General features: G+C 47.3%; 1 protein-coding gene across 5 annotated transcripts in view; it reads left to right on the top strand.

Annotated features, from left to right (window-relative positions):
- kif21b (kinesin family member 21B) overlaps positions 1-26,036 on the top strand; it is a 63,987-nt gene that overhangs the window by 11,148 nt on the left and 26,803 nt on the right. For all 5 annotated transcript variants that reach the window (XM_056582125.1, XM_056582293.1, XM_056582210.1 and 2 more), the window contains 20 exons: positions 10,415-10,637; positions 11,088-11,270; positions 12,738-12,887; positions 13,859-13,993; positions 14,383-14,568; positions 15,132-15,247; positions 15,701-15,896; positions 16,783-16,972; positions 17,595-17,658; positions 17,869-18,099; positions 18,823-18,967; positions 19,109-19,235; positions 19,543-19,731; positions 20,383-20,582; positions 21,647-21,754; positions 22,146-22,483; positions 22,935-23,118; positions 24,667-24,870; positions 25,240-25,341; positions 25,847-26,012. In XM_056582125.1, the coding sequence (XP_056438100.1) occupies positions 10,415-10,637; positions 11,088-11,270; positions 12,738-12,887; positions 13,859-13,993; positions 14,383-14,568; positions 15,132-15,247; positions 15,701-15,896; positions 16,783-16,972; positions 17,595-17,658; positions 17,869-18,099; positions 18,823-18,967; positions 19,109-19,235; positions 19,543-19,731; positions 20,383-20,582; positions 21,647-21,754; positions 22,146-22,483; positions 22,935-23,118; positions 24,667-24,870; positions 25,240-25,341; positions 25,847-26,012 (3,437 nt within the window). The remainder of the gene's footprint in view (positions 1-10,414; positions 10,638-11,087; positions 11,271-12,737; positions 12,888-13,858; positions 13,994-14,382; positions 14,569-15,131; positions 15,248-15,700; positions 15,897-16,782; positions 16,973-17,594; positions 17,659-17,868; positions 18,100-18,822; positions 18,968-19,108; positions 19,236-19,542; positions 19,732-20,382; positions 20,583-21,646; positions 21,755-22,145; positions 22,484-22,934; positions 23,119-24,666; positions 24,871-25,239; positions 25,342-25,846; positions 26,013-26,036) is intronic.

Genomic DNA, 26,036 nt, shown 5'->3' with positions numbered 1-26,036 from the left:
TTCCATGGGAGAGTAACTCCACCTGTCATGAATGTTGGGCTTTGTATCTTAGCAGATCACATATATGGATGAAAAACAACACTCAAAGATGGGGAAAATACAAAAAGCATTATAACACCTTTGACGTGAAACCCATTAGTAAACAGGAACACCAGTCGTATACATGAACACCATTATTGATTAAAAATAAGATCAATAGTTTGCTGTAAATTAAGTTTTAGTTAATGCTCATTACTGCGTTAACTTAACTCAATTAATGGTTTATGTGTACTGTGGCAACCCCAGTGGTCGATGGCCCAATAAAGGACGCTCAAGCCCGGTGTCGGAACGAGGGTTTTTATTTCAGGACCGCTCAGGGGAATAAGGAAAATCATAAATTAACTAAGGCAACTTCCACTATGGGGACAAGGGGTGGGGGATCTCCGGCCTGGCCCGTCTTGGTGTCCGGCGCGAACGTTGCTCCCGGCGTCCTTGAGCTATTCCTAGGGGAAAGTATTCCACACGTTAGGGCGAAAGCATGTCGGCCTCGCCTCTGCGTCTCTCTCCCTTGACTGCCGTGTGCTCGGCCTTCAATACCCCTCTGCCGCCGCCTTCCCCCAGGTGGTCTCAATCCCCATGATCGTCTGTGCCTGCTTGATTGGTGGGCGGTTACAGCCGTGGTGAAGGGGATGTATCTCCCTTCGACTACTTGTCCTTGGAGAGGGCGCTGTTCAGAGCGTTGACAAGTTTCCTCCATGGCCGCCGGCGTGGGGTTGCCACAGTATGCTTATTGTAACCGGTTACCCTATATATAATATCACATGTATCGATAGCGAATTTATGGATTCTCCTTTCATGAAAGCCGTGGTAGCGCAGTACAATGAAACCTGCTCAGCACACAATTAACCTGCGGTCTACCTCAACAACCAGAGTGTCTGGACTGCAGGCAACGTGTCCATGGGTTGTCCTTTGCCTCCTGCGAGGAATTTTATAGAGCAACTGTAGGACTGTTTGTTCTTGAGAGAGAGAGAGAGAGAGAGAGAGAGAGAGAGAGAGAGAGAGAGAGAGAGAGAGAGAGAGAGAGAGAGAGAGAGAGAGAGAGAGAGAGAGAGAGAGAGAGAGAGAGAGAGGGACTGTTTGTTTGTGTGTGAGAGAGAGACACTATTTGTTTGTGAGAGAGAGAGAGAGAGTGTGTGTGCTACTTGGCGTGCAGCCTGCTTGCCTGCTGTGATGCCGGGCCAGGGCTGGTAGATTGGGGACAGTGCAGCAGCAGACCAGCTGTAGTTGGTTCGAACGGCCCTGTGGTAAACTGAGCAGGCCCAGGTCTGTGTTTTGCGAGGTTGTGTGGCCGTTATTCAGCCTTCACAACAACACCTTTCTGGTACACAAAGGCCCTGACTGCTCCGTGCAGACAGGGGAAGTTGGATTGCCGACGTGGACAGGATTGAGACGTAGGAGACAGCAGATGGATGGGCCCTGGAGGGATGGTTTTATCCACCAAATCTCTCTCTGCTAGCTGTTGTTGGAGGAAATCAATGGGGATTTAATCACTGATTAAATGGGCAGAATGCTGACTGTGGAGCTTAATAAGCTGCCACGTGTCTTTTTTTTTCTTTCATGAGAAGTCTAGCTCTATAGGCCCATTTTGAAAGTTATTCCTTTTTGCGAAAGAAGGTGATTCATTATTGAAGGAAACTATTCTTTTGAGGGGTAAACATTGCCAATATTCCTGAAATGAGCATTAGACTGTAATGACATCCAAGACATGATACGAATGTCTTGTGTTGTACAAAACTCGTATAAAAAATAAATAAAAAGATGCAGGATATTTTTCTTGTGACCTTCCATACTGTGGTACACCCAGCCCTCCTTCTGAGGCTGACCCTGAATGAACTCTTCTGTATCAGTCAATGGACACAGATATTCCCAGAGCTCCTCTCTAAAACCAGCTTCTGTTGCATTACATACAGTAATCCATTATGAATGAGGACATAATTCCCTCTGCAATGCCTGTGATTCTTGTATTGTTTGGTTCTTTTGTTCCTTCTTTGGTTCTTTCCCTTGCTTGTTTTTTTCATTCTTTATTTCTTTTTTCATTCTTACTTTTCTATGCATTTAGGACATAAACCTGTTATATTTCATGATTCTCTCTCTCTCTCTCTCTCTCTCTCTCTCTATCTATCTATCTATCTATCTATCTATCTATCTATCTATCTATCTATCTATCTATCTATCTATCTATCTATCTATCTATCTATCTATCTATCTATCTATCTATCTATCTATCTATCTATCTATCTATCTATCTATCTATCTCTCTCTCTCATAGGACTGTTTTTACACAAAGTTATCATGTGTCACGTTGTTTTGCCTGTTCAAATGTAAACTCAGCTTGGCAATCTGGTTCTCTTTTGAATTTTTATACAAATGTCAAGGTGTTTCAAATGTGTAGGTCACACATTGTAAACAGAGGGGCACTTCCTTTCAGGGGGTGAGTGTTCTTTTAGCACCCAGCTGAGGTCCTCTAATCTACCACCAAAGAAGATACCACAGTAGACTAGCATTGATCAGTAGGAAAAGCATTTAGATTGTATGTACCTAGAGGCCTGTGCACAAAACAAGTAGGGAGGGGCTGTTTTTGTGGATAAAAGCAATATAACATTAACATTCTCCACCTATGACAATAACTCATTATTGAATCGATATCGAAGCAATTGGATATCAAATCGAATCAAATTGATATTGAATCAAGACCCAAAGAATCAAATTGAATTGAATTGTGAGGTGCCACACAAGCCCAGGGAAAAACACAATGACGAGTGACTTTGTGAAATGTGCCCCGAGAACAGTGGTAGTCAACTTCTTTTTTGACAGTCCCATTGACATAAACTCATGTGTATGAGTATGGTGGCCCAATCGGCCGATGTATCAGTCAATCACTAATACACACACACACACACACACACACACACACACACACACACACACACACACACACACACACACACACACACACACACACACACAAAAGGCAGTGTTGGCAGCAGAGCAGGGGGCAGTTGTTGGTAGCGTGAGTTCACTGGTGACTTTCCACAATATCATGGTCTCTATTCTGGTTTGTCATGTGGTAGCCAGCCGGAAAGTGCCCCAAGTTATTGGGTTGAAATCAAAGATTATTGTATATTTGCATAAATAAGTTGTTATTTTGTTGAAGTTTTGAGCATGCACACATGCACGCACGTCGCACGCACGCACGCACACACGCAAGCACGCACGCACACACGCAAGCACACACATTTATTCACAGTAGTTGGAGACACTGTGTGCAGTGTGTGCAGTTTCCAAGGAAACAGGGCCTTCTGATTCTGAGAGCCGAAGGGAGTCGTGGCTATTACTGGTGAAAAGCGTGTTTATCTCTTGGTTCTTGGAGCCTTGGTTATCTTTAGGGTTGAGGGCTCAAGCGTACAAATGCCAAAATGATACAAGCAGCAAGAGAGTTTAAAGTAATTGTTTTTTATTGCTCTGGTTCATGTGTGGCAATATTTTGTGTTTCTCTTTCATGATATGGTAGTGTGTATGTTTGGGGTTATATTATATTTGATTAGATTAGTTAGATTAGATCAGTACTTTATTCATACCATAGGGGCACTCATAGCTGTAAGTACGCAGACCGGGTTACGTTATTGATGTGGCATTGAAAGGACAGTGTGCTGTCAAGGATGACACCCAGACCCTTAACCTGGGGGGAGGTTGTGATGGAGGAGTTATCAATAGTGAGGGAAAAGCTTTGGATAAGGTGGATTTGGTACCAATGGGAGAGCCAGAGCCCTGGGGAAGCGCTGAAGGAGGGGGTGGAATAAAGGACTTGAGTTGAATGAACTGAGTGCGGCCAGAGAGGTAAGATGTGAACCAGTGTGTGTGATCCGTACGGAAGATAGCCTGTTGAGGAGGATGGTGGGACAGAGGGTATCTAAGGCTGTCGAGGAGGATGAGGACGGTGAGGGGTCCAGAACCATTGGGAGGTCGTTGGTAATCTTATGCTGTTTCAGTGCTATGGAGTGGGCGGAAACCGGACCGGAACGGTTCATACTGGTTAGTGTGGGATGGGTGAGAATGGAGTTGGGGAGCAGTTTTCTTCAAGGATCTTAGAGATGAAGGGAGGATTGGAGATAGGACTGAGGTTGGAGGGGTTGGTGCCATTTCTTTTCAAAATTGGGTTAATGCCAGCAGTTTTGAAGGATGTAGGGATAGTTCCAGTGGTGAGAGAGGAGTGACAATGGTGGCAGAAATGAGGAGAACGGATGCAGGCTTTCAGAAGTTGTGTGGGAAGGGGGTCCAGTTGACAAGAGGATGGCTTCGATCTCAGGATGACTTCTGTGATTTCTGAGAGAGGGGGGAGCTGGAAGGAGGAGAGTGAGAGAGTGAGATGCTGAGTCGAGGGATTCATCCAAGGTGATGGTGATGGATGTTCTTGCTTTTTGAAGGGAAAAAGGACATAATGGAGCTGCAGAAGGAGGTTGTGTACAGCTGAGGGGGGAGAGAGTCCGGGGGTTTGGTGGTATTGTTAAGTAGGGAGAACAGTGACTTGGAGTTTCCTTTTATTGGCAGTGATTATGCTGGAGTCATAGTAGGTTTTAGTTCTGGCAATGCCTCGTCATCCTCATCCTCATCGTCAATCCGGTTGTCCGGGGTCGGGTCGCGGTGGCAGCAGGTCCAGCGGGGGGCCCCAGACTTCTCCTTTCCCGGGCCACAGTGACCAGCTCTGACGGGGGGATCCCGAGGAGTTCCCATGCCGGTGTGGAGATAAAATCTCTCCACCTAGTCGTGGGTCTACCCCGAGGTCCCCTCCCCACTGGTCATGCCTGGAACACCTCCCGAGGGAGGCGTCCAGTGGGCATCCTCACCAGATGAACCCCCTCAACTGACTCCTTTCTAGGCAGAGGAGCAGCAGCTCTAATCCAATGGCTAGGCTTCTCATCCTATCCCCCGTTCCATCGTACCCTCACTCTCGAACAAGACCCCGAGGCACTTGAACTCCTCCACTCCGCTAAGGATTCATTTCATACCCGGAGTACGCAATCCACCGGTTTCCTGCTGAGAGTCATGGCCTCCCATTTAGCGGTGCTGATCCTCATCCCAGCCGCCTCACACTCGGCTGAGAGCCAATCCAGTGTGTGCTGAAGGTCGCAGGCCGGTGATGCCATCAGGACCACATCATCTGCAAAAGGCAGTGATGAGATCCTCAGACCACTGAACTGCAACCCCTCCCCACCACGACGGGGGGGCGGGGGGCCTCCTCCAGGCGTCCCCAATTCACCCGCCCTTCCCGTTTGGGCTTACCAGGTCCGCCCAGAGTCTTCCCCCATTCCCTGATCCAACTCACCACCAGATGGTGGTCGGTGGACAGTTCCGCCCATCTCTTCAACCGAGTGTCCAAAACATGCGTCCTCAGGTCGGACTGGTACCAGGTACACTTAGGGGCATCCTTATATTTGAACATGGTGTTTGTTATTGAACATCCATGGCTAGCACAGAAGCCTAACAACAGACGACCGCTCTGGTTTAGATCAGGGAGGCCGTTCCTCCCCACCACGCCTCTCCAGGTGTCTCCATCGTTGCCCACCATGGCGTTGAATTCTCCCGGCAGAACTATGGAGACCCCTGCTGGAGCCCCATACAGGACTCCATTCAGGGTCTCCAAGAAGGACGGGTACTCTGAACTGCCATTCGGTTCATACACACAAACACCTTTCAGAGTTTTCCCCCCACCACCCTTAAGCGTAGGGAGGCGACCCTCTAGTCCACCGGGGTAAACCCCTACACCACGGCGCTCAGCCAGGGATCATGAGTATCCCCACACACACCCGGCGCCTCACAGCCTGGGCATCTCTGGAGGAGAATAGAGTCCAACCCCTATCCAGGAGAACGGTACCAGAGCTAAGACTGTGCATAGAGGGTAGCCCCACCAGATCTAATTGGTAGTGCTCCACCTCCCTCACTGCTGGCAATGAAGTCCTTAAAATGTAAGATATGGTTATTGTTCGTTTCTTTGTAAAGAGTGAGATCAGTTATTTTATGAAGTCGTTGAAGTTGCCGACCTTTGGCTTTTATGAGACAAAGGTCGGGGGTAGGGTTGCCGCGGTGTGGACATTTTCACACCGAGTAATACGCTCGTGTCAACACCGGTATTACCGAGTATAAACGGTATTAACTTTGAAACTATAGGTCAACCGCCATCTTCTCCGTCAACTCTCCTCTCACACTCAGTGACAGCGGCTGGCAGCGCGCCAATTCTCGGCGTCTTATAACGTTCTATATATAATAGTATAATATAATTTTATATATCATAACATCACGCCCCAAAGCTCTGTGCGCCTCCGGGTGGCCGTAGCGCGGGGAGCTCACGTAGGGATTAGGCTTCTCGGGGTTTGTTTACCGGCGTTGCTATGGTTACCGGTCTTGTAAGGAAGCGTGTCAATTCTCGGCCCGCCAATTCTCCCGCACAGAGCAGAAGTGTGGCCTATTCTACGCATTTTAATTTTCTTAATTATAATTACATTATTCATTTTTACTGAATTTGTTTTTTATTACAAAAAAAAAACTTGGTGTTGCCGGTGTGCGACACCGAGTGTTCGGTGTTGGCCTCAACACCGGTAACACCAGTAATACCGTATACCGCTGCAACCCTAGTCGGGGGTGGACCAAGTGGTGGAGACAGAGAAAGAAACCGATCTGTTTTTTAACAGAGCAAGAGAACTAAGAATATTATGGAGTCCAGTGTTTTAATGAGAAACCGATCATCAGGGATGGATAGATTGTGGATGTCAGGGATGCGGGAGGAGTAGATACTTGAAGTGAGAGTGGCGGGGTTAATGTTCTTTATAAGCCGCAACCGTACCATCTTGGCAGTGTAAAAATGCCTACAGTAAGGCCCTTAGGATTAAGTGCCTCTGCTAGATGGCTCAATAGATAATAGTTGTATAGAGAAAGTAGGCCAAGAATGACAAAAGCCATTCAAAAAAATAAGTGGGTTATCTAGCTGGTGGTTGTGTTTTTAGCAGTCATGACTCATGAATGTTCGATATCAGCAAACACATGTCTCATTTAGGATCAAAGGTTGTCTTTGATGATGTCTGCTGATGCCAACTGCTCTGACTTGTTGGTTGAATCTTTGTAGCTTGCCGTTAGCTTCATTTTTGTTGTTGTTGTTGTTGTTGTTACGAAACATTGTAGGAGGGAAGGTAGGTCAAATGTACCAAAAAAGTTACCAGTTACAATTCACACTTTTCACCCTTTGAGTATAGGCGTGTGTGTGTGTGTGTGTGTGTGTGTGTGTGTGTGTGTGTGTGTGTGTGTGTGTGTGTGTGTGTGTGTGTGTGTGTGTGTGTGTGTGTGTGTGTGTGTGTGTGTGTGTGTGTGTGTGAGAGAGAGAGGAAGCTTCTCCTAATGAACACTATTTGGTTTGATAATCCTCCTAATAAGCCAGGCCCTCAGAGCTGACTTTTAATGAGTTTCAGAATTGTACTGCTTGTATGTTTGGCAGGATAGGGGTAGCCTAATGAACAGTTCCAACTGTTTCTGTGTGTGTGGAGGTGTTGTTGGCCTGAATGCAGCAGTACATGTTATGTTTAAAAGCGGAATGAGACCGGTTTATTGTGTGTGTGCGCGTGTCCCTGTGAGGCGGGTGGGTTGAGATTGGACTCCAGGGTACTTTAGTACATTTTCCTATTAGTGTGCATAGATGAAAATGAGATAAAGGAATCCTTTCTCAGTCTCTCTGCACTTCTCTCTTCTCTTTCTCTGTTTCTTTTCTGTCTCGCTCTATGTTCCTTTCCTCTGTTTGTCTTTCTCTGTATCTCTTTCTTGATCTTGTGCTCTAGGTTTTCGTCTGTTGTGTCACCCTTATATATTTTATTTTATTTCAGTGTAATCGGATAGTTTTAGCGGCAAAATGTTCTGTGTTTAATTAGTGCATGTGATACATTCTATGGTGCCTCTTTTGTTGGTGCAGCTACTATAAAGGCAACGATTATCAGAAGAATTGTCCATTGATTATATGCAGTTCAGTTAATTTTTCTCACTCTCTGGTGACCTGTGTGAGTGTGCGTGTGTGTGTGAGTGTGAGTGAGTGTGTGTGTCACAGAAATATAAATTGGCTTTCATCCAGTATTAAGCAGACATAATGTCTCTGTTCTATTGCTCAGTTTTTTCTCTACTTCTCATCGTAAGTCTTCTCCTTTAAATTTTTCTTTTTTGCCTTCGTTCATATCAAACGTTTGTATGTAATGCTGCACCATTAATTGCATATTAAGTGCAATAAATTAACTTCATGTGAAAGGTTGCATTTAATTGCATACTTTATTTTATGATAAAAACATAAACAAATTAGACTTTGTACCAGTAATTAAATTACAACTGTTTAAACTCTAATTGAACCAATAATTTGTTAATTGCAATGAATAATCCCAATCCCATTAACGGGCAAATTATCATTTTTGTCATATTAGATATTCTATTGGTGTATTCTAGGAAAGGCCAGTCTTAGCCATTCATATTAGCATCATCATATTTTATCTGCATCTGCATCAACACAACAAAACATATACACCACCACCACCTCACAGGGTATTGAGCATTCCCAAACTGTATTGAGTATTCCCATTCTATTGAGTGTTATTACTAAGAGAGTTTCTAACGTTCGTCCTGGTGAAGGAGCACAGCCTGCCGAGGGTCACAACACAACTATGTCAGCAGGATTTTGTGTGTGTGTGTGTGTGTGTGTGTGTGTGTGTGTGTGTGTGTGTGTGTGTGTGTGTGTGTGTGTGTGTGTGTGTGTGTGTGTGTGTGTGTGTGTGTGTGTGTGTGTGTGTGTGTGTGTGTGTGTAAGAGTTAAAAAGAGAATGAGCGAGAGGGACAGTGATAAATGGAGAGGGGGAGAGAGGGAGGGGGAGGTCAAGATAAAGAGAGGGAGACTCAGATAGGGGGAGATGGTGGGCGTGGTTGTTAATGTATGCATGAAGGAACCTTATGGAATGAAGGTAGGAGGCTCTGAGTAGTACAGTATGTGTACAGTTTGTGTTTTACACAGAAGTTACTTTATATGTGTGGTGAGAGTGTGTGTGTGTGTGTGTGTGTGTGTGTGTGTGTGTGTGTGTGTGTGTGTGTGTGTGTGTGTTTCTAAGTGTGTGTGTGTTTTATGTGTGTTCCTTTGTTGCAGTCTCCCACTGGTGTGGTCTCGCTGTGTGGGAGGGTACCCAGGCCCCCTTGGGTTTAGGCTTCAGGGCTCTGTTTGTTTATGTGCGAGCGTGAGCCTCTGCGTGCGTGTGTGTGTGGCGTTTAGGTCTTAACACACAGCCTAAAGTAATTATCTTCCCACTGCGCACACATTTATACATTGTTGGTCTTGCCTCAGAACCAAGTTGGGGCACAACAGAACCTATTCATTTCTTTGCTCACTTTCACACTTACTTCAGTCAAAAAGTTCCCCCATATTTAGATTAATTAAACAATCATATAAGAAACATATTCTGGGAATCGTATTGCGTCAATCATGTGAAATCGTGTCTCCTCTGCTGCTGACAGACTTGTTTCATTAAATTATTAAATTGAGGATTATTATTAATCTCGGCCCCATTCTGTCAGTTCAAAGACCCATCAGAACAGTGCCTCTTTAGGGCACCTGGTTAGACGGGGCTAATTTAAGATATGATAAAGACACATCTTTATTCATCCAAAAGGAACTTGCAATGCCAACAGCTCAAGGTGAAGTGTTTGTCCATTAGTGGCTTTTGTTTGTAATCATTCTTCTCTATACACCTTATTCAATATATACATTGATTCCTTAACAATCCTTTCGACTATCCTGTCCGTGTAAGATTAGTATCACGTGTGGCTCGACCCTCCTGACGTTTATGTTGGTGTCAGAGGGTGGTCTTCCATCCTCCCATCATGACGTCTACTCTGTGCCAATTTGACCTTTTGAGCAGGTTTGTCTGGCCGAGCAGCCGTCTGCATTCCATTGTCCCACATCCAAAACTTGTTAGGGAGCATTTGTGTGTTTTTCTGGTTCTAAGAATCACGTTTCTGATTTCTATAACTACTCGTCATGAAGCACTTAAAAAAATCACCGTGATTGTTCTCATCCTCAACTGTTAATGTTGCTTTGAATATAAGCAGCCGCTAAATAAACTAAATGTAAAGTAATGTCATGTTAATGTGACGTTTTCAGGGGGAGATTGAAAAGCAACGTTATCAGTAGTGGTTTGAATTTGTGTATATGTAGGGAGACGAACCAAGAATTGTAAGAAAATTGTAAACACAATACATATACAAGTAAGGAAATAAAGGAACTAAAATACCTCATAGTAGGCTAGGCTACAAACAACAAAACGATCCATAACCACGTTCCCCTCCATCCTCCCTCCACTCTGCCCAGGATCCGCCCCCAGATGGCCAAGGAGAAGATCGAGGGTTGCCACGTGTGCACGCTGGTCACGCCCGGGGAGCCCCAGGTGCTGCTAGGGAAGGACAAGGCCTTCACCTACGACTACGTGTTCGACATCGACTCCCAGCAGGAGCAGCTCTACCACGCCTGCGTGCACAAGCTGATCGAGGGCTGCTTCGACGGCTACCACGCCACAGTCTTCGCCTACGGACAGGTAAGCTCCTCCGGGATGGCACGGGATAAGTTGTGCATTGATGATGAGTAAATATCCACTGACCCCCCCCACCAAAGTCCCTTTTGGGGATGTAAAATATCTCATGGTCGTGGATAAATATAGACACTGTATAAATGCATGTGTGATACACTAAGTGGAAAATGTTGCAAATGTCTTTGCAGCAATTGGACGTTTGCCTTTTGATTTGCATTAGAAGCGCATCTTTTCACTCAAAACACAGGTTTCCCTCAGATGCCTCAGCTGGACACTGGCTTTGTGTGTGTGTGTGTGTGTGTGTGTGTGTGTGTGTGTGTGTGTGTGTGTGTGTGTGTGTGTGTGTGTGTGTGTGTGTGTGTGTGTGTGTGTGTGTGTGTGTGTGTGTGTGTGTGTGTGTGTGTGTGTGCTCTCGTCTCTGCGTTAACCTGTGTCTATGTATCCATGGCGTGCTAGACGGGCTCGGGCAAGACGTACAGCATGGGCACGGGCTTCGACCTGAGCGTGAGCGAGGAGGAGCAGGGCATCATCCCCCGCGCGGTGCACCATCTGTTTGAGGGGATCCAAAGCCGGCGCGCCGAGGCACAGCAGGCCGGCGTCCAGCCGCCAGACTTTAAAGTCAGCGCCCAGTTCCTGGAGGTAATGGTGCTCACACATGTTGAGAGAGAGAGACTGACACACACCCACGCACACACACAGACTATCTAGACCTGGACGGCACATGTGACGGGTTGTGTTTTCTATTATGATTTGCGCTTACTTGCACTCACAAGGGCTAGGGCATCAACACACACACACGTACACACACATGCATCAACTTTGAGCTGAAAGGTTACGGGCTTGAACCTTAATCTCCACAGTCGTCCTTGATCAAGATTTCCAAGCTCTACGTACACTCCCCTTGATAGAAAGGTAGGGTACTTGTGTCCAAGCCGTAACTACCCATACGGCCACATAGGAGGAGGGAACGACCCTACAGTGCAGCCATTTCAATGATAACCAGATGCTACATGAAACATGGCAGCCAAGGACCCCCCCCCCCCCCCCCCCCTCTCCCCTACATCTCCAAACAGGAAATGACAGAGTGATGACAAGCGCTCCGGTTCTTTGTGGCTCTTGATTCATGCCGGCCATTAAGTCTGACATTATTACCATCAGCTAATGGGCTGATGAGATGGATTGGCCACGAAGATGGAGACATCAGGATATTAAAAACACAGAAGCAGGGGTCGTTGGGTAATAGTAGCCACTGGCCAGGGTAGCTAATATATGTTTCTAATTTGTGTTAATGTTTGTGTTTGTGTTTGCTAAACTCCCAGACGACCTCGACTTTCCAGTGTGTAAAGTCATTATGCACCTTCTCTCCGCTCCCTGGATGTTGAGTCTGATGGCTTATCTGTTGTCATTTGTGAGCCTGCTATCAGGTCATGGGTCAGGTCATCTGTGTTGATGGAGAACAGAGGTGTGTGTGTGTGTGTGTGTTTGTGTATATGTGTCTGTGTATATCTGTCTTTGTGTACATCTACATTAGTGTGGCTTATTTATCTACTTATGTCTATATTGTGCAGCAAGATTCAACTCAAACATAACTGCATAAATCAATAACGATGCTAGATAGATGATTATGTGAAAATGTGTGTGTGTGTGTTTGTGTGTGCATGCACATTTGCCCGTCAGTGCGTGTGTTTGTGTTTGTTGTGGGGTAGCCGTCAGCTGACCTCTGACCTCTGAGCTCTACCTCCAGCATTGTGGCGCTGACGGTTAAGGTGTTTTGTGTACAAGTATAAACAAACTCCTCTTGTCACAGGCGGGCTATAGTATGCATTCAGAAAAAAACGTCTTTCATGAAACAGATGTGTCATTGTGTATATAAATAAACTATATAGAGTTAACCTTGGCCAACCCTTGGTTGACTTTTGAAATTTGTGTCATTTGTTGTTTATTTTTATCTTTTATATTTTTTATAGAATCCCAGTATCTATTCAACATACACTCTCTAGTTAATTACCCAGCTTGTATTGAGATGTTGTATGTATTATCTATTTCAAAGAATCGAGTTCATATGCACTCCCTGGTTACCCAGCCTTCGATGCTTTGCCCCTGCAGTTGTACAACGAGGACATCCTGGACCTGTTTGACAGCTCCAAGGACCTGGACAGCCGCTGTAGGAAGTCCAACATCAAGATCCACGAGGACGCCAGCGGCAGCATCTACACCACCGGAGTCACCTCCCGGTTGGTCCATTCAGAACAGGAGGTGTGTGCGTGTGTCTGTGTGTCTGTGTTGTACCCAGGTCATTCTGTATCCCACCTACAGCCTCTGAAATTTGAGCATATAACGTTTTACGATTTAAGAATCTTTTTATTGTATTGTCTTGTACATTGTTGAAAGCATTTAGATGTTGTTCATATTTATACTGTGTGCCACACCTATACTATTGTCATATGGACGTTGCCAGGATTACTGAGAACTTGTTATTGCCTTTGTTCTCCATTTCCTTTGTATGCTGTGTTTTCTAATATGAGTCACTTACAATTTTTATTGAGACAAAGGGTTTCCCATGTATCATATATAAATATGTTGTATCACATATATAATATATTCATATGTTGTCTTCCATGTATCATAAATACATAAATTGTGTCCTATATATATATAGATAATGAATATTGAAATATGTAAGGGATATTGTATAGAACGCCGGTCATCATAGGGAAAATAAGCCCCAACAGGGCGAACAGTACACCAACGTGCAGCGGAGGTGTCTTGCTTCGCCCTGAAGGGTCTTATTTTCGATAATGACCGGCGATATATTCTATACATTATCCCGCTTATCACACGGCTACTTGCCAAAACTAAAAAATATCTTCACATGGTGTGTCTTTTTACAATGAGAAGAGAAATAGTCCGCCAAAGACGTTGACGTTGCTTAGCAAACCAAAGACGCTGGGGTTGAAAAGTTACCGGACTACTTGCGGAGTGATACCAAAGACGTCATTAGAGGCAAAAAAATCCTTTGTTTTCCTTGACAGCGGTCAATTCTACTTAGCAACGGTGAATTATCAAATATAATTCACCGCCGGAAGTTGTGAAGGGCCCATGCAAGTGAACGGAGCGTTCCACGGCATTGAGAAGACCCGTGTAATGAATGAATGTATCTTCGCCCATACGTCATGTGTCCATATGTTATGAGGCGGGCCTCATGTGTGAAGTGTTGTGTGCTGCAGATGCTGCAATGCCTGAAGCTGGGGGCTCTCTCACGCACCACGGCCAGCACGCAGATGAACGCCCAGAGCTCCCGCTCGCACGCCATCTTCACCATCCACCTCTGCCAGATGAGGGTCTGCCAGCCGGCCCACCTGGTGAGGTTCAGGGGGGGAGAGGGAGTGGGGAGAGTAGTGTGGGAGACGAGGGTGGAGGAGAAGGACCTACAGGTGTTGTGATTGAGAAATGTTGTGGGAAAGAAAGTCCGATTTTGTATTGTTACGCACAAGCCATTCTTATACCATCAGATTCCTGAAAAAAAAGAAGAGGATTTTCTAGTGTTTTCCTAGTCTTTGTTCAATGTACAATAATGTGATGTCATGTATTTTCCTCTGCCCTTTCCTCCTCTAGCTTTTTGATTGTGATTGAAGATAATATAATGATATTACGATATCAATAGTTAATTACTTTCATCAAGATTCATCAACCTCAAACTCAATGGTTCTGAATACTAATGGCCTCTTCCTGGTCTCTCTTTGTCGTCCAGGAGAACGGGGGGGAGCTGAGCGGGGAGCTGAACGGCCTGGTCTCCGGGGGGACCATGAGTCAGCCAGAGTACGAGACCCTCATGGCCAAGTTCCACTTTGTGGACCTGGCCGGTTCTGAGAGGCTGAAGCGCACCGGGGCCACTGGGGAGAGGGCCCGGGAGGGGATCTCTATCAACTGTGGACTGGTGAGGCACGCGGGGACGAGTGTGTGTGTCTCTCTGTGTGGGTTCATCTGCATTCAGCCTCATGTTCACGCTTCAGCGCTAGCTTCCAGCTCTGTCCAGGAGCTGGCCTCGGCCCCTGCGGAGTTAGAGCCATCAAGACGTAAAGTGTCGCAGTCAACATGTCGACTACGTCATGATCCATCACTCATCCGTTAGGGAATGATCTTGATGAACCTATCATGGACATGGGGGGTTTTAAGTGTGGATTTTTATCAATATGAATAAATTGTAGAGAAAGACAAAGCTAAAAAATAACTACATCAATTAATAAAGAGGTTATACTGATGTTTGAAATGTGTGTGTGTGTGTGTGTGTGTGTGTGTGTGTGTGTGTGTGTGTGTGTGTGTGTGTGTGTGTGTGTGTGTGTGTGTTTTTTGTGTGTGTCCTTTTGTGTGTTTGTGTGGGTCTCTGTGTGTGTGTGTGTGTGTGTGTGTGTGTGTGTGTGTGTGTGTGTGTGTGTGTGTGTGTGTGTGTGTGTGTGTGTGTGTGTGTGTGTGTGTGTGTGTGTGTGTGTGTGTGTGTAGCTGGCTCTCGGGAATGTGATCAGTGCTCTAGGAGACCAGACTAAGAAAGGAGGTCATGTCCCATACCGAGACTCCAAGCTCACCCGCCTGCTGCAGGACTCACTGGGAGGGAACAGGTCCTCTCACTCACTCACTCACTCACTCACTCACTCACTCACTCACTCACTCACTCACTCACTCACTCACTCACTCACTCACTCACTCACTCACTCACTCACTCACTCACTCACTCACTCACTCACTCACTCACTCACTCACTCACTCACTCACTCACTCACTCACACTTTAAACCGGTTGCTAAAAAATTGAGCAATTATGTTTTTTTATTTTTTATGATATGATTAAGGTACACAGAGATGTGACACTTGGATATAGCCTTATTGTCTTGGGATAAGTACCAACTGACACTTAACTGCGATTTTTATGAATTTTGTTTTTGTTTATTAGTTACTCATTTCATTGTCAAGAAATTACAGACCTTACACACACACCAACCTGCCAAACCAGTATACATACTCACATCTTCTCTCTCTCTCTTTCTCGCTATCTCTCTCTTCCCCCCTCTCCAGTCGGACGGTGATGATCGCGTGCGTGAGTCCGTCAGACAGGGACTTCATGGAGACCCTGAACACGCTGAAGTACGCTAACCGGGCGCGCAACATCAAGAACAAGGTGGTGGTGAACCAGGACAAGACCAGCCAGCAGATCAGCGCCCTGCGGGCTGAGATCGCCCGTCTGCAGCTGGAGCTGATGGAGTATAAAGCGGTGAGAGAGAGAGAGAGAGAGAGAGAGAGAGAGAGAGAGAGAGAGAGAGAGAGAGAGAGAGAGAGAGAGAGAGAGAGAGAGAGAGAGAGAGAGAGAGAGAGAGAGAGAGAGAGAGAGAGAGAGAGAGAGAGAGAGACTCTTTATTGATCCCTTGGGAATGCTCCTTCAGGGAAATTCAAATAATTTGGTCTAAGAGAGAGAGACCAAAGATAAAAACTGATTAGGAAAGAGGGAAATAGAGTGTAAAGGCACAAACAATGTGAAACCAAACTGGTGGGTGGAAATGACAGAGAGCAACGAGGCAGGGGAGAAGATCGGGAACAGGAGCATTGAGTCGTACCAGGAAATAAAAAAACAATGACACTGCAGAGAGACAGACATATTGATCAATGCCTCCATTTGCTTAAGTGAAACAAACATTAGGGCCGGCCGTGATGGAGATGAGAGAACAGTGAAACGTTAGCATGTTTGCACTGCGCTTGAGTGATCTGTGGTTCCCTTCGATCATTGGCTTTATTGAACAAGCAGAATGATAGTCTGGTTTTACTTGGTGAGGAGGAGTTTAGAGCAGGAGAGAGAGAGAGGAATTTGGAAGAAAAGAAATCCATTGTTTGTGTTGTGTTGCAGTGAAAACCTTTAAACTAAAACGGTTAAAAAGTATTTTTTTTTCGTTGATGGGCGTCTATCAAAGCGTGTATCAGGAGAGCTAATGTTCAACGCTCCCAACTACTCATAATTAATTCATTGGAAACTTTTATGCAAAAAGCAGATTTCATATAGATGTCATCTATAAGGAGCAGGGAGGAGCCCGTTACCTTTGGAGACAGCCCGAGCCTCGTGAAGGCCTCTCCAGACCGTGATGAGTGACTCTCCCCCCCCCCCCCAGGGGAAACGCGTGGCGTCCGAGGAGGGCTCGGAGGGCTTCAGCGACCTCCACCAGGAGAACGTCCTGCTGCGGCGGGAGAGCGACTCGCTGCGTCTCCGCGTCAAGGCCATGCAGGAGACCATCGACCACCTCAACACGCGCGTCACCCACATGCTGGCCAATCAGATCAGCACCCTGCTCACCAAGTCTGGTGCGTCCGTCACGGCGTAGGAACCAAAAAGCTATGAAGCGCATGTCACGGAAGGCTGGGTTCTCCAGTTGAGTCCCTGTAGGCGTCTTTGAGCAAGATGATTAACCACGACACATCTGCTGCCTCAGTCAATGGTTCATGATGCATAAAGTAATGTGCTCAACATAAGTTAACAACATCTATTTAATCAGTTAAAACAGTTTAGTTTGGGTCCCACAAAGTGGTGCAAACATTTCTGTGTAATTCTTTACTCTGAGTTTGTTAAATTTGGTAGATTCTCTATTCTCCATTCTTTGGTAGATACAAGGGGTCTGCTACTTCCGGCTGAAAACACTTTTCCAGAGTGTTAGCTTTTTATTGAGAAACTCTGTGTTTGTGACGTGATCTTTGTCTCTTTCTCCTCTGGAAGCCATTGTGTGAGTTTATTTTAAAACCTGAACCTTGCCTGCAGTTCTCCATCTAAAACAGGGTTTCACTTACCATTTAGAGTCAGTTCTATGAGCTGTTGTGATACATTTGTGTCCCTCAATGCCCTACTTATTGTGTTTGGTATGACGCTTTTATCATAGGAAACTTACTGAGATGTCTGTGTGATGAATATTTGATCCTCTGTGGTTCTCAGGCGAGGGCACCCAGGAGATCAGCTCTCTGATCCAGAACTACATCAGAGAGGTGGAGGAGCTCAGGTGAGGAGGGGCTTCTGTTGAGATGGCAGTGCCTCTGATTCAGCGCCTGATTCAAAAAGATGTGTTATGCATGTGCAAATTGTCGTAGTCGAAAAAATCACCTCAATAAGGAGCGCTAGCAGCACTTTAAGCACTCTCCTCACAATCTCACAACATTGTTCCCTGTTAAACATTATCTAACTTCTTCCCCCCCCACACCTCCACCCGCAGGTCCAAGCTCCTGGAGAGCGAGGCCATGAACGAATCTCTGCGGCGGCAGGCGGCCCGGCTGTCCTCGCGCTCGCCCTTCACCTCCTCCTCATTAAGCCCCGCCCCCGGGCACCCACCTGGCTCCTCCCCCGCCCCCCGGTCCATGGAGGCGGAGATGACGGACGTGATCCGGCGGGCCAAGTTGGACATCGAGCGGCTGAAGAAGAAGGAGAGGCGGCAGAGGAGGACGAGGTGGGAGGGGGAGGGAGAGGAGGAGGAGGAGGGAGGGGGAAGGGGAGGAGGAGGGAGGGGGAGGGAGGAGGGAGGGGGAGGGGGGAGAGGGGGAGGAGGACGAGGTGGGAGGAGGGAGGAGGGAGGGGGGAGGGGGGAGGGAGGAGGGAGGGGGAGGGGGGAGAGGGGGAGGAGGGGGAGGTGGGAGGAGGGAGGAGGGAGGAGGGAGGGGGAAGGGGAGGAGGAGGGAGGGGGAGGGAGGAGGGAGGGGGAGGGGGGAGAGGGGGAGGAGGACGAGATGGGAGGGGGAGGAGGAGGAGGGAGGGGGGAGGGAGGAGGGAGGGGGAGGGGGGAGAGGGGGAGGAGGAGGAGGAGGAGGGGGTAGGGGGAGGTGCGGAGGGGGAGAAGGACGAGGTGGGGACTTGGGAGGGGGGGAGGACAGAGGAGGACGAGGTGGGAGGACGTCCTGGTGGACTAGAGGGGGAGGGGGTCCTGGTGGACTAGAGGGGGAGGGGGTCCTGGTGGACTAGAGGGGGAGGGGGTCCTGGTGGACGTAGGGACCAGAGGGGGCGGAGCCTGGTAGGGGTACGTGGTTTCTTGGATACGTCCTTGCTTCATCAAAACTGACCGTTAAATACTCAGAAATGAGTATTTAATGAGTATGATGAAGACTAAATGAACAAACATGAATTGTGATCATTAAGTCAACATTGGCATTTTAACCCGAGTGAATCTCTTCTTCAGTCCGGATCTGGAGAAAGGTTTGAAGAAAAGAGTGAAGCTGCATTCCTACGAGAACGGAGAGAACGAACAGAACGGACAGAACAACGGACGTGATGGAGAGAATGGACAGAATGGAGAGGTTGATTCGGATGACAACTATGCTGAGGTAGCCTAGCATACTCTATAGTAACCGGCCTTTAAGATCATTGTTAAAACCGGTCACCACACACATAACATGGGTATTTGTGCGTGTGTGTGTGTGTGTGTGTGTGTGTGTGTGTGTGTGTGTGTGTGTGTGTGTGTGTAGGACATCATGTCTCCCTTGCAGGAGGAGAGTGGTAATGACGAAGATGAGGATGAAGAGGAGGGTAGAGATGAAGAGTTTGACAGCGATGAGAGTCTGGTGGATTCAGAGTCTGACTCTGATGAAAAAGGTAAATAAGCATTAATAACTAGTTATACAATATCGATTAACATACCTGTATCAGTTAGTCCGAATTAGAATTAAGTTGTTCAATTATAGAATTTCAATATTTCCTTCCAGAAGTCAATTTAGCTTCCAGTTTAGTTTTATTCAAACATTGCCAAAATGTATTGTAACTTATACAATTGACACCAGTTAAACATCCGCATTGATCCATTGGGTTTTACTGCGACTCCAGTTTTCTCATGTAAACCCAGCGACCCTCAACAGTCGCTTACCGCTTTCCAATCATCTGACCTTTGATCTGTGACCCCCAGCTAACTACCAGGCCGACCTGGCCGACCTGACCTGTGAGATCGAGATCAAGCAGAAGCTGATCGACGAGCTGGAGAACAGCCAGCGGCGGCTGCTGCAGCTGAAGCTCCAGTACGAGGAGAAGCTAATCCTGCTGCAGAACAAGATCAGAGACACGCAGCTGGAGAGGGACCGCGTCCTCCAGAACCTCAGTGAGTAGGAGAGGGACCTCCAGAACCTCAGTGAGTAGGAGAGGGACCTCCAGAACCTCAGTGAGTAGGAGAGGGACCTCCAGAACCTCAGTGAGTAGGAGAGGGACCTCCAGAACCTCAGTGAGTAGGAGAGGGACCTCTAGAACCTCAGTGATTAGGAGAGGGACCTCCAGAACCTCAGTGAGTAGGAGAGGGACCTCCAGAACCTCAGTGAGTAGGAGAGGGACCGCGTCCTCTAGAACCTCAGTGAGTAGGAGAGGGGCCGTGTCCTCTAGAACCTCAGTCAGTGGGGGGGAGGGAATCATGGGATATGTAATCCAAAAATAGGTCAAGGAAGAATAAGATCATGTAGAACCAGATCGGATGGAAGAATACTGAATCCAGTATGTCTCACACAGAACACATGATAGTCCCGACCGTCATCATACTCCTGGATCTGGGTGGGGGGGCTGTGGGATCATATGATATGTATTACAAGCATCTAAAACGGCATTCAATTAAAACAAAGCACACAACAGTATCTCAGGCATACAGTTGAAGTGGGAAAGCAGAGCCATAATGAGTCACCACACACTATGGCATCACGAAAATGTAGTACTCGACTGTCAATAACGTGAAACTGTTCCGGTTCCCTCCTCCCCCGACTCTTAGTGTCCATGGAGAACTTCACTGAGGAGAAGGCGTGTCGCGTCAAGCAGGATTATGAGAAGCGCCTGAAGGAGATGAACCGAGACCTACTGAAGCTGCAGGCGGCACAGAAGGAGCATGGCCGTCTCCTCAAGAACCAGGGGCGGTACGAGCGGGAACTCAAGAAGCTCCAGGTGGAGGTGAATGACATGAAGAAAGCCAAGGTAAGCCCATGAGCACCGCCAACTGCCAACCGAAACTAGCTATAGCAGCCATCTTGGATCTAAACGCTAGCTGCACGGGGGAAAAGTGTACCTATAGTGGCCATCTAGGTTCTAAATGCTAGCTGGTAGATGGAAACTACACCTGTAGTGGCCATCTTGGTTCTAATTGCTAGCTGGTCGATGGAAACTGTACCTGTAGCGGCCATATTGTTTCTAAATGCTAGCTGGTCGATGCAAACTGTACCTGTAGTGGCCATTTTGGTTCTAAACGCTATTTTTGGGGAGAAGCTGTACCTATAGCGGCCATCTTGGATCTAGACACTAGCTGAATGGGGGAAGCTGTACCTATAGCGGCCATCTTGAATCTAAACGCTAGCTGGGCGGGGTAAACTGATACTACAGTTAAAACAACGAGCAACTCAGAAGATTTAACTCCTGAGATTTGCAATTTTAGATATCATTGCATCCACGCTGTTGGTTAATCAAGGGGATGAAAACATGGATGGTCCATGGAAGTTAGGCATTAGCGTTTAGTAGTGATTTGATATGTGGGAGTTATAGGGAGCTAGACATTAGGGATCGACCGATATGGATTTTTTAGGGCCGATACCGATTATTTTTCATCAGCCTTAGCCGATAACTGATAAGCCGATGCAGATTTTCTTCAGCCGATATCTGGAGCCGATAGTACCCTAGAAATCCAGAGTTCTCGACGGAGCACAATTTGAATTTGCTCAGCGAGTCACTCTGGGAACGAGCAATATACTCTTGCTCCCCTAGCCCAGAACATTAATCAATCACATTGATGTATCAATATATGCTGGCCAAAAGCGTTGCTGGGCCATTTTCATTACTCGTTGCCAGACCCTACAGTTTTCTAGATGTTGGTCTGGATTTCCAGGCACAGCCTCCCTCAATTTACATCATAAAAATGACACAATGATGATAACGAATGTTAGAATGTCTCAATTTAAAAAAAAATAACATTTATTGAACTGTCTGTAAATCATGGCAAAAAAGAAATCGGTGGATCACTACTAGACATGCATTGTGTCCGTCTGCAGGTGACACTCATGAAGCAGATGAAGGAGGAGCAGCAGAGGAGGAGGATTGTGGAGGCCAAGAGGAACCGGGAGATTGCTCAGCTGAAGAAGGAACAGCGACGCCAAGAGGTCTGGCGGATATATGATCTCTCTGTCGGTCCCCTTTGTCCACTATCTGAACCCCCATATCTGAACTTAATACAGATGTGGAAGGACATGGGGTTCAGAGTCATTATGATGCTACTTCATTTAGCTCAACTTCAGCAAGCAGTCTTGCAATGTTAGTTAGCATTCTATGGAAACACGGAACATGCTAATTGCATTTGACTATGGTGTAATGATATGTCAGTGAACCTGCTGTTCAATAAGCTGTACAACCACTGGCTCCCCTTAATGAAAAGTTAAGGTAATTGTAATTATTAAAATGTGGCCCCTTCCGCTGTGACGCTGCAGTATGGACAGCCTTGTGTTTGAAGGATGCTGTGTCAATAAACTCGCCATGTCTCCCCCCCCCCCCCAGTACCAGATCCGGTCTCTGGAGTCCCAGAAGCGGCAGCAGGAGCTTGTGCTGCGCAGGAAGACCCAGGAGGTGACGGCGCTGCGACGGCTGGCCAAGCCCATGTCGGAGCGCGTGGCGGGACGCGTGTCGCGCTGGGGCCAGCCTCTGCTCCCCCCGCCCCCTCCCCCACCGCCGGACTCCGGAGCCGAGCTGTCGGCCAGCACCACGGCCAGCAGCTCGGAGCCCGAGTCGGGCCGCACGGTGATCGGCATGGTGCGCCAGTGGAACAGCAAGCTCCACACCCACGGCTACCAGGCGGAGAGCGAGGGCAGCCTGGAGGGCGGCCGCAGCGGCCCCGGGTGAGCTCTGGTTGTGTGTTGGTCCTTTTGTTACATGTGAAGGGGCTTCGATGGGCCAGACGGTGAAGAGGGACAGGAGAGTGGGCTGGAGGAGAGGGCATGACGACATCAGACCACCGGGAGGGGTTGAACCTGGGTTGAGCAAGGCATACTGCGTACAGGGGTAGCGGGTTGAGCAGTTGACTCTAGTTTTGATTGTTTTTTTATTTAAATGAAATTTAGGGAATGGCATATAAGATTTGGTTCCTTTCTAAGATTCACCATTTTCATCATTTCATCATTTTGCAGTTAAAATAAATGATAAGATTAACAAACAGGTTCTTCATTTAAAGCAGCTCAATCTTTCATTGTCAGTCTTCACATTTCTGCTAATATAATTGTTACCGCAAGGTTTCTCCTTACGTTTTTCATCTTCTTCTTCCTTCTCCTGTCTCCCTCTCTCACCCTCTAGGGTCAGGAAGAAGATCCAGAGGAAGGCGTTTGGCGTTGGCGTGGTGACGGCGGGCATGCGGGGGGGCAGCCTAGCCAAGACGGCTCGCCAGAAGTGGCAGACGCTGGAGCGACGCATCATGGACATCGTCATGCAGCGCATGACCATCGCCAACGTGGAGGCCGACATGGACCGCCTTATCAAGGTAGTGACCCCTGACCCCACCCTGACAGTTGGACAGAGAAGAGGCTAGAGGTTACTGTTAGTTAATTTAGCTTTAGCTAATCTCACAAATCATACTTCTGATTAATCATCTAAAGCCTGATGTTAGACGAGCTCAGATCTGGGTGAACAGGCAGTTCACTTAATTTCACGTCATATTTGTTTTGACCAATCATGTGGCTTGAGATGGAGGATCTGTATGAGCGTGATTGGCGAACACAAACTCAGCACTTGTTAACTGTCAAAGCTCCTTCTGGAGCCTTAAACAACTCGCACAAATTCGTTTTTTAGGTAGATTGACCTCCGCAACGAAACAGGAAACAAGTCGTATAGGCCTACTGGACCAGAGGTTCTGCTGTAACACAGTAGGACCACTGGACCAGAGGTTGTGCTGTAACACAGTAGGACCACTGGACCAGAGGTTCTGCTGTAACACGGTAGGACCACTGGACCAGAGGTTCTGCTGTAACACGGTAGGACCACTGGACCAGAGGTTCTGCTGTAACACAGTAGGACCACTGGACCAGAGGTTGTGCTGTAACACAGTAGGACCACTGGACCAGAGGTTCTGCTGTAACACAGTAGGACCACTGGACCAGAGGTTGTGCTGTAACACAGTAGGACCACTGGGTCCCAGATGACCCCACAGTTTGCCTGGCAGTGGAGCGATGAGGAAGTGGTCTGTGGCGTGTTTAATGTTAGGGAAGTCAGCAGCCGCTTTTAAACAATGTTACTGGCAGGGATGATGACCTTCGTCTGACATTTACTGGCGTGGGTTACTGGTATGCTGTTAACATCGGGACTGATTCAGAGTTGTTTTGAGAATCTGGTGGGGATTTAAATGGCCCCTGTATCCATTTTTGTTCTATAAGGAACGTGTCAAAACTGAAACTTTAACTTTAGTCATGACCTTTTAAATAGTGAGGCTGTTTTGTCCTTGAGTTTCTAATTCAGTTTTATTTCTTTGTAATTGTTGCTATTAGAAACAAGCATGATAAGGAAAGAGAGCAAATCTTTCAGTGTTGTTTACATGGAAACAAAAACAGTTGCCATATTTTTCCATTCACCTCGAGCTGATTAGCTTATCTCGTCATCCCTTATAGAGCAAAACATAGAGCCCTTATTGTAAAGAGTGACACTGATGCTGTTCGCCTGACCTCGCGCGCGTGTGCTCATGCGCGTGCATGTGTATGTGTGTGCGCTTGCGTGTATTCGTGTGCGTGCGTGCGTGTGTGCTTGCGTGTGCGTGTGCGTGTGCGTGTGTGTGTGTGCGTGTGTGTGTGTGTGTGCGTGTGTGTGTGGGTGTGTTTGTGTGTGCGTGCATGTGTGTTTGTGTGTGTGTGCATGTGTGCGTGTGCGTGTGTGTGTGTGTGTGTGCGCGTGCGTGTGTGTGTGTGTTCGTGTGTGTGTGCATGTGTGCGTGTGTGTGTGTGCGTGCGTGCGTGCGTGCGTGCGTGCGTGCGTGCGTGCGTGCGTGCGTGCGCGCGTGTGTGTGTGTGTGTGCGCGTGTGTGTGTGTGTGTATGAGTCAGAAGCGGGAGGAGCTGTCCGCCCAGCAGGAGGCTCAGCTCCACAAGAGGGAGGTGCTGATGGCGGAGGGGGAGGGGCCGGAGGGCGAGGACCGGATCATCCTGGAGATGAACGAAGAGATCGAGGTCCTGAACGCCAACATAGACTACATCAACGACAGCCTGTCCGACTGCCAGGCCACCATAGTGCAGATAGAGGAGACCAAGGTGAGAGACAAAGGCACGCACGCATGCACAAATACGCGCATGTGCACACACACACACACACACACACACACACACACACACACACGCACACACACACACAGCTTATTAAACAGCACAGCTATGGGAGGGTTTTCAGCGCATTATTTGATGGTAAGAGCCCATATATTGATTTACTTAAGCATAAACATGCACAAATAACCATGGTCAATTGGAAACAATACATTTTAAAATGCATAGACGTGGGCAAAGAAACATCCTCACTATCAAGCACACACAGACTCATGCTTGCTATTCACATGGGTATTAAAAATACAAGTCAAGACAGAAGGGAAAGTAGACGCTGACATCCCCACGTCCTCCTGCCGTCAGGATGAGCTGGACTCCGTGGACACCTCGGTGGTCATCAGCTCCTGCTCCCTGTCGGAGGCCAGACACCTCCTGGACCACTTCCTCAAGGCCTCCATCGACAAGGTAGGGGGCCGCAGGGCACGCCCATAGACCGTGTTATCAGGAGGCATCAGTGGATCGTCATGAGTCAAATAGGAGGTTGAGTGTGTCTCAGTGATCTGAACACAGTAATATCAAATGTTATTGTCAAGCAGGCGATGATATGTTGATTTCTTGGCCCGTGTTCTTTGGTGGATGAGGACAAAAGCGAAATTGTTTGCAGTTAAAGTAAACCAAGGGTGCCACCTAGTGGTGGCATTTTCGAATGATGAAAGTATAGAAATAAACGATAAGACAAGGAGAAACAGTGTAGCATGTGAACCCCAAGAACCCCACTATCTAGGAAGATGATGGTTTTCAGACATTCAGCTAATGCATGAGAGTTGGCGTTAGTCATTACTAGTGAATTCTGGTCTTCATATTAAACACAGCACCAATACATTTCTGCCATTTATAATACAGTTATACGTTTGGCAACAATCAATACTAGGTTGTTAATCCACTATTTAGTAAGTGTTTTTGTGTGCAGGGTTTACAGGTGGCCCAGAAGGAGGCTCAGATCAGACTGCTGGAGGGCCAGCTCAGACAGACCGATATGATTGGCTCGTCCCACAACCACATGATTCTGGATGCTCTAAAGCTCAAGGCAGAGTACAATCCTGAACTTCAGGCTCTCATCTACAATGTTCAGCATGGTGAGAATCATGTGTTTTTAAATA

The sequence above is a fragment of the Gadus chalcogrammus genome, chromosome 1 (assembly GCF_026213295.1).
Source record: "Gadus chalcogrammus isolate NIFS_2021 chromosome 1, NIFS_Gcha_1.0, whole genome shotgun sequence".
In the NCBI taxonomy this organism is placed as follows: domain Eukaryota; kingdom Metazoa; phylum Chordata; class Actinopteri; order Gadiformes; family Gadidae; genus Gadus; species Gadus chalcogrammus.
The sequence above is the reverse complement of the archived record's forward strand: the minus strand, read 5'-3'. Positions and strand labels throughout refer to the sequence as shown.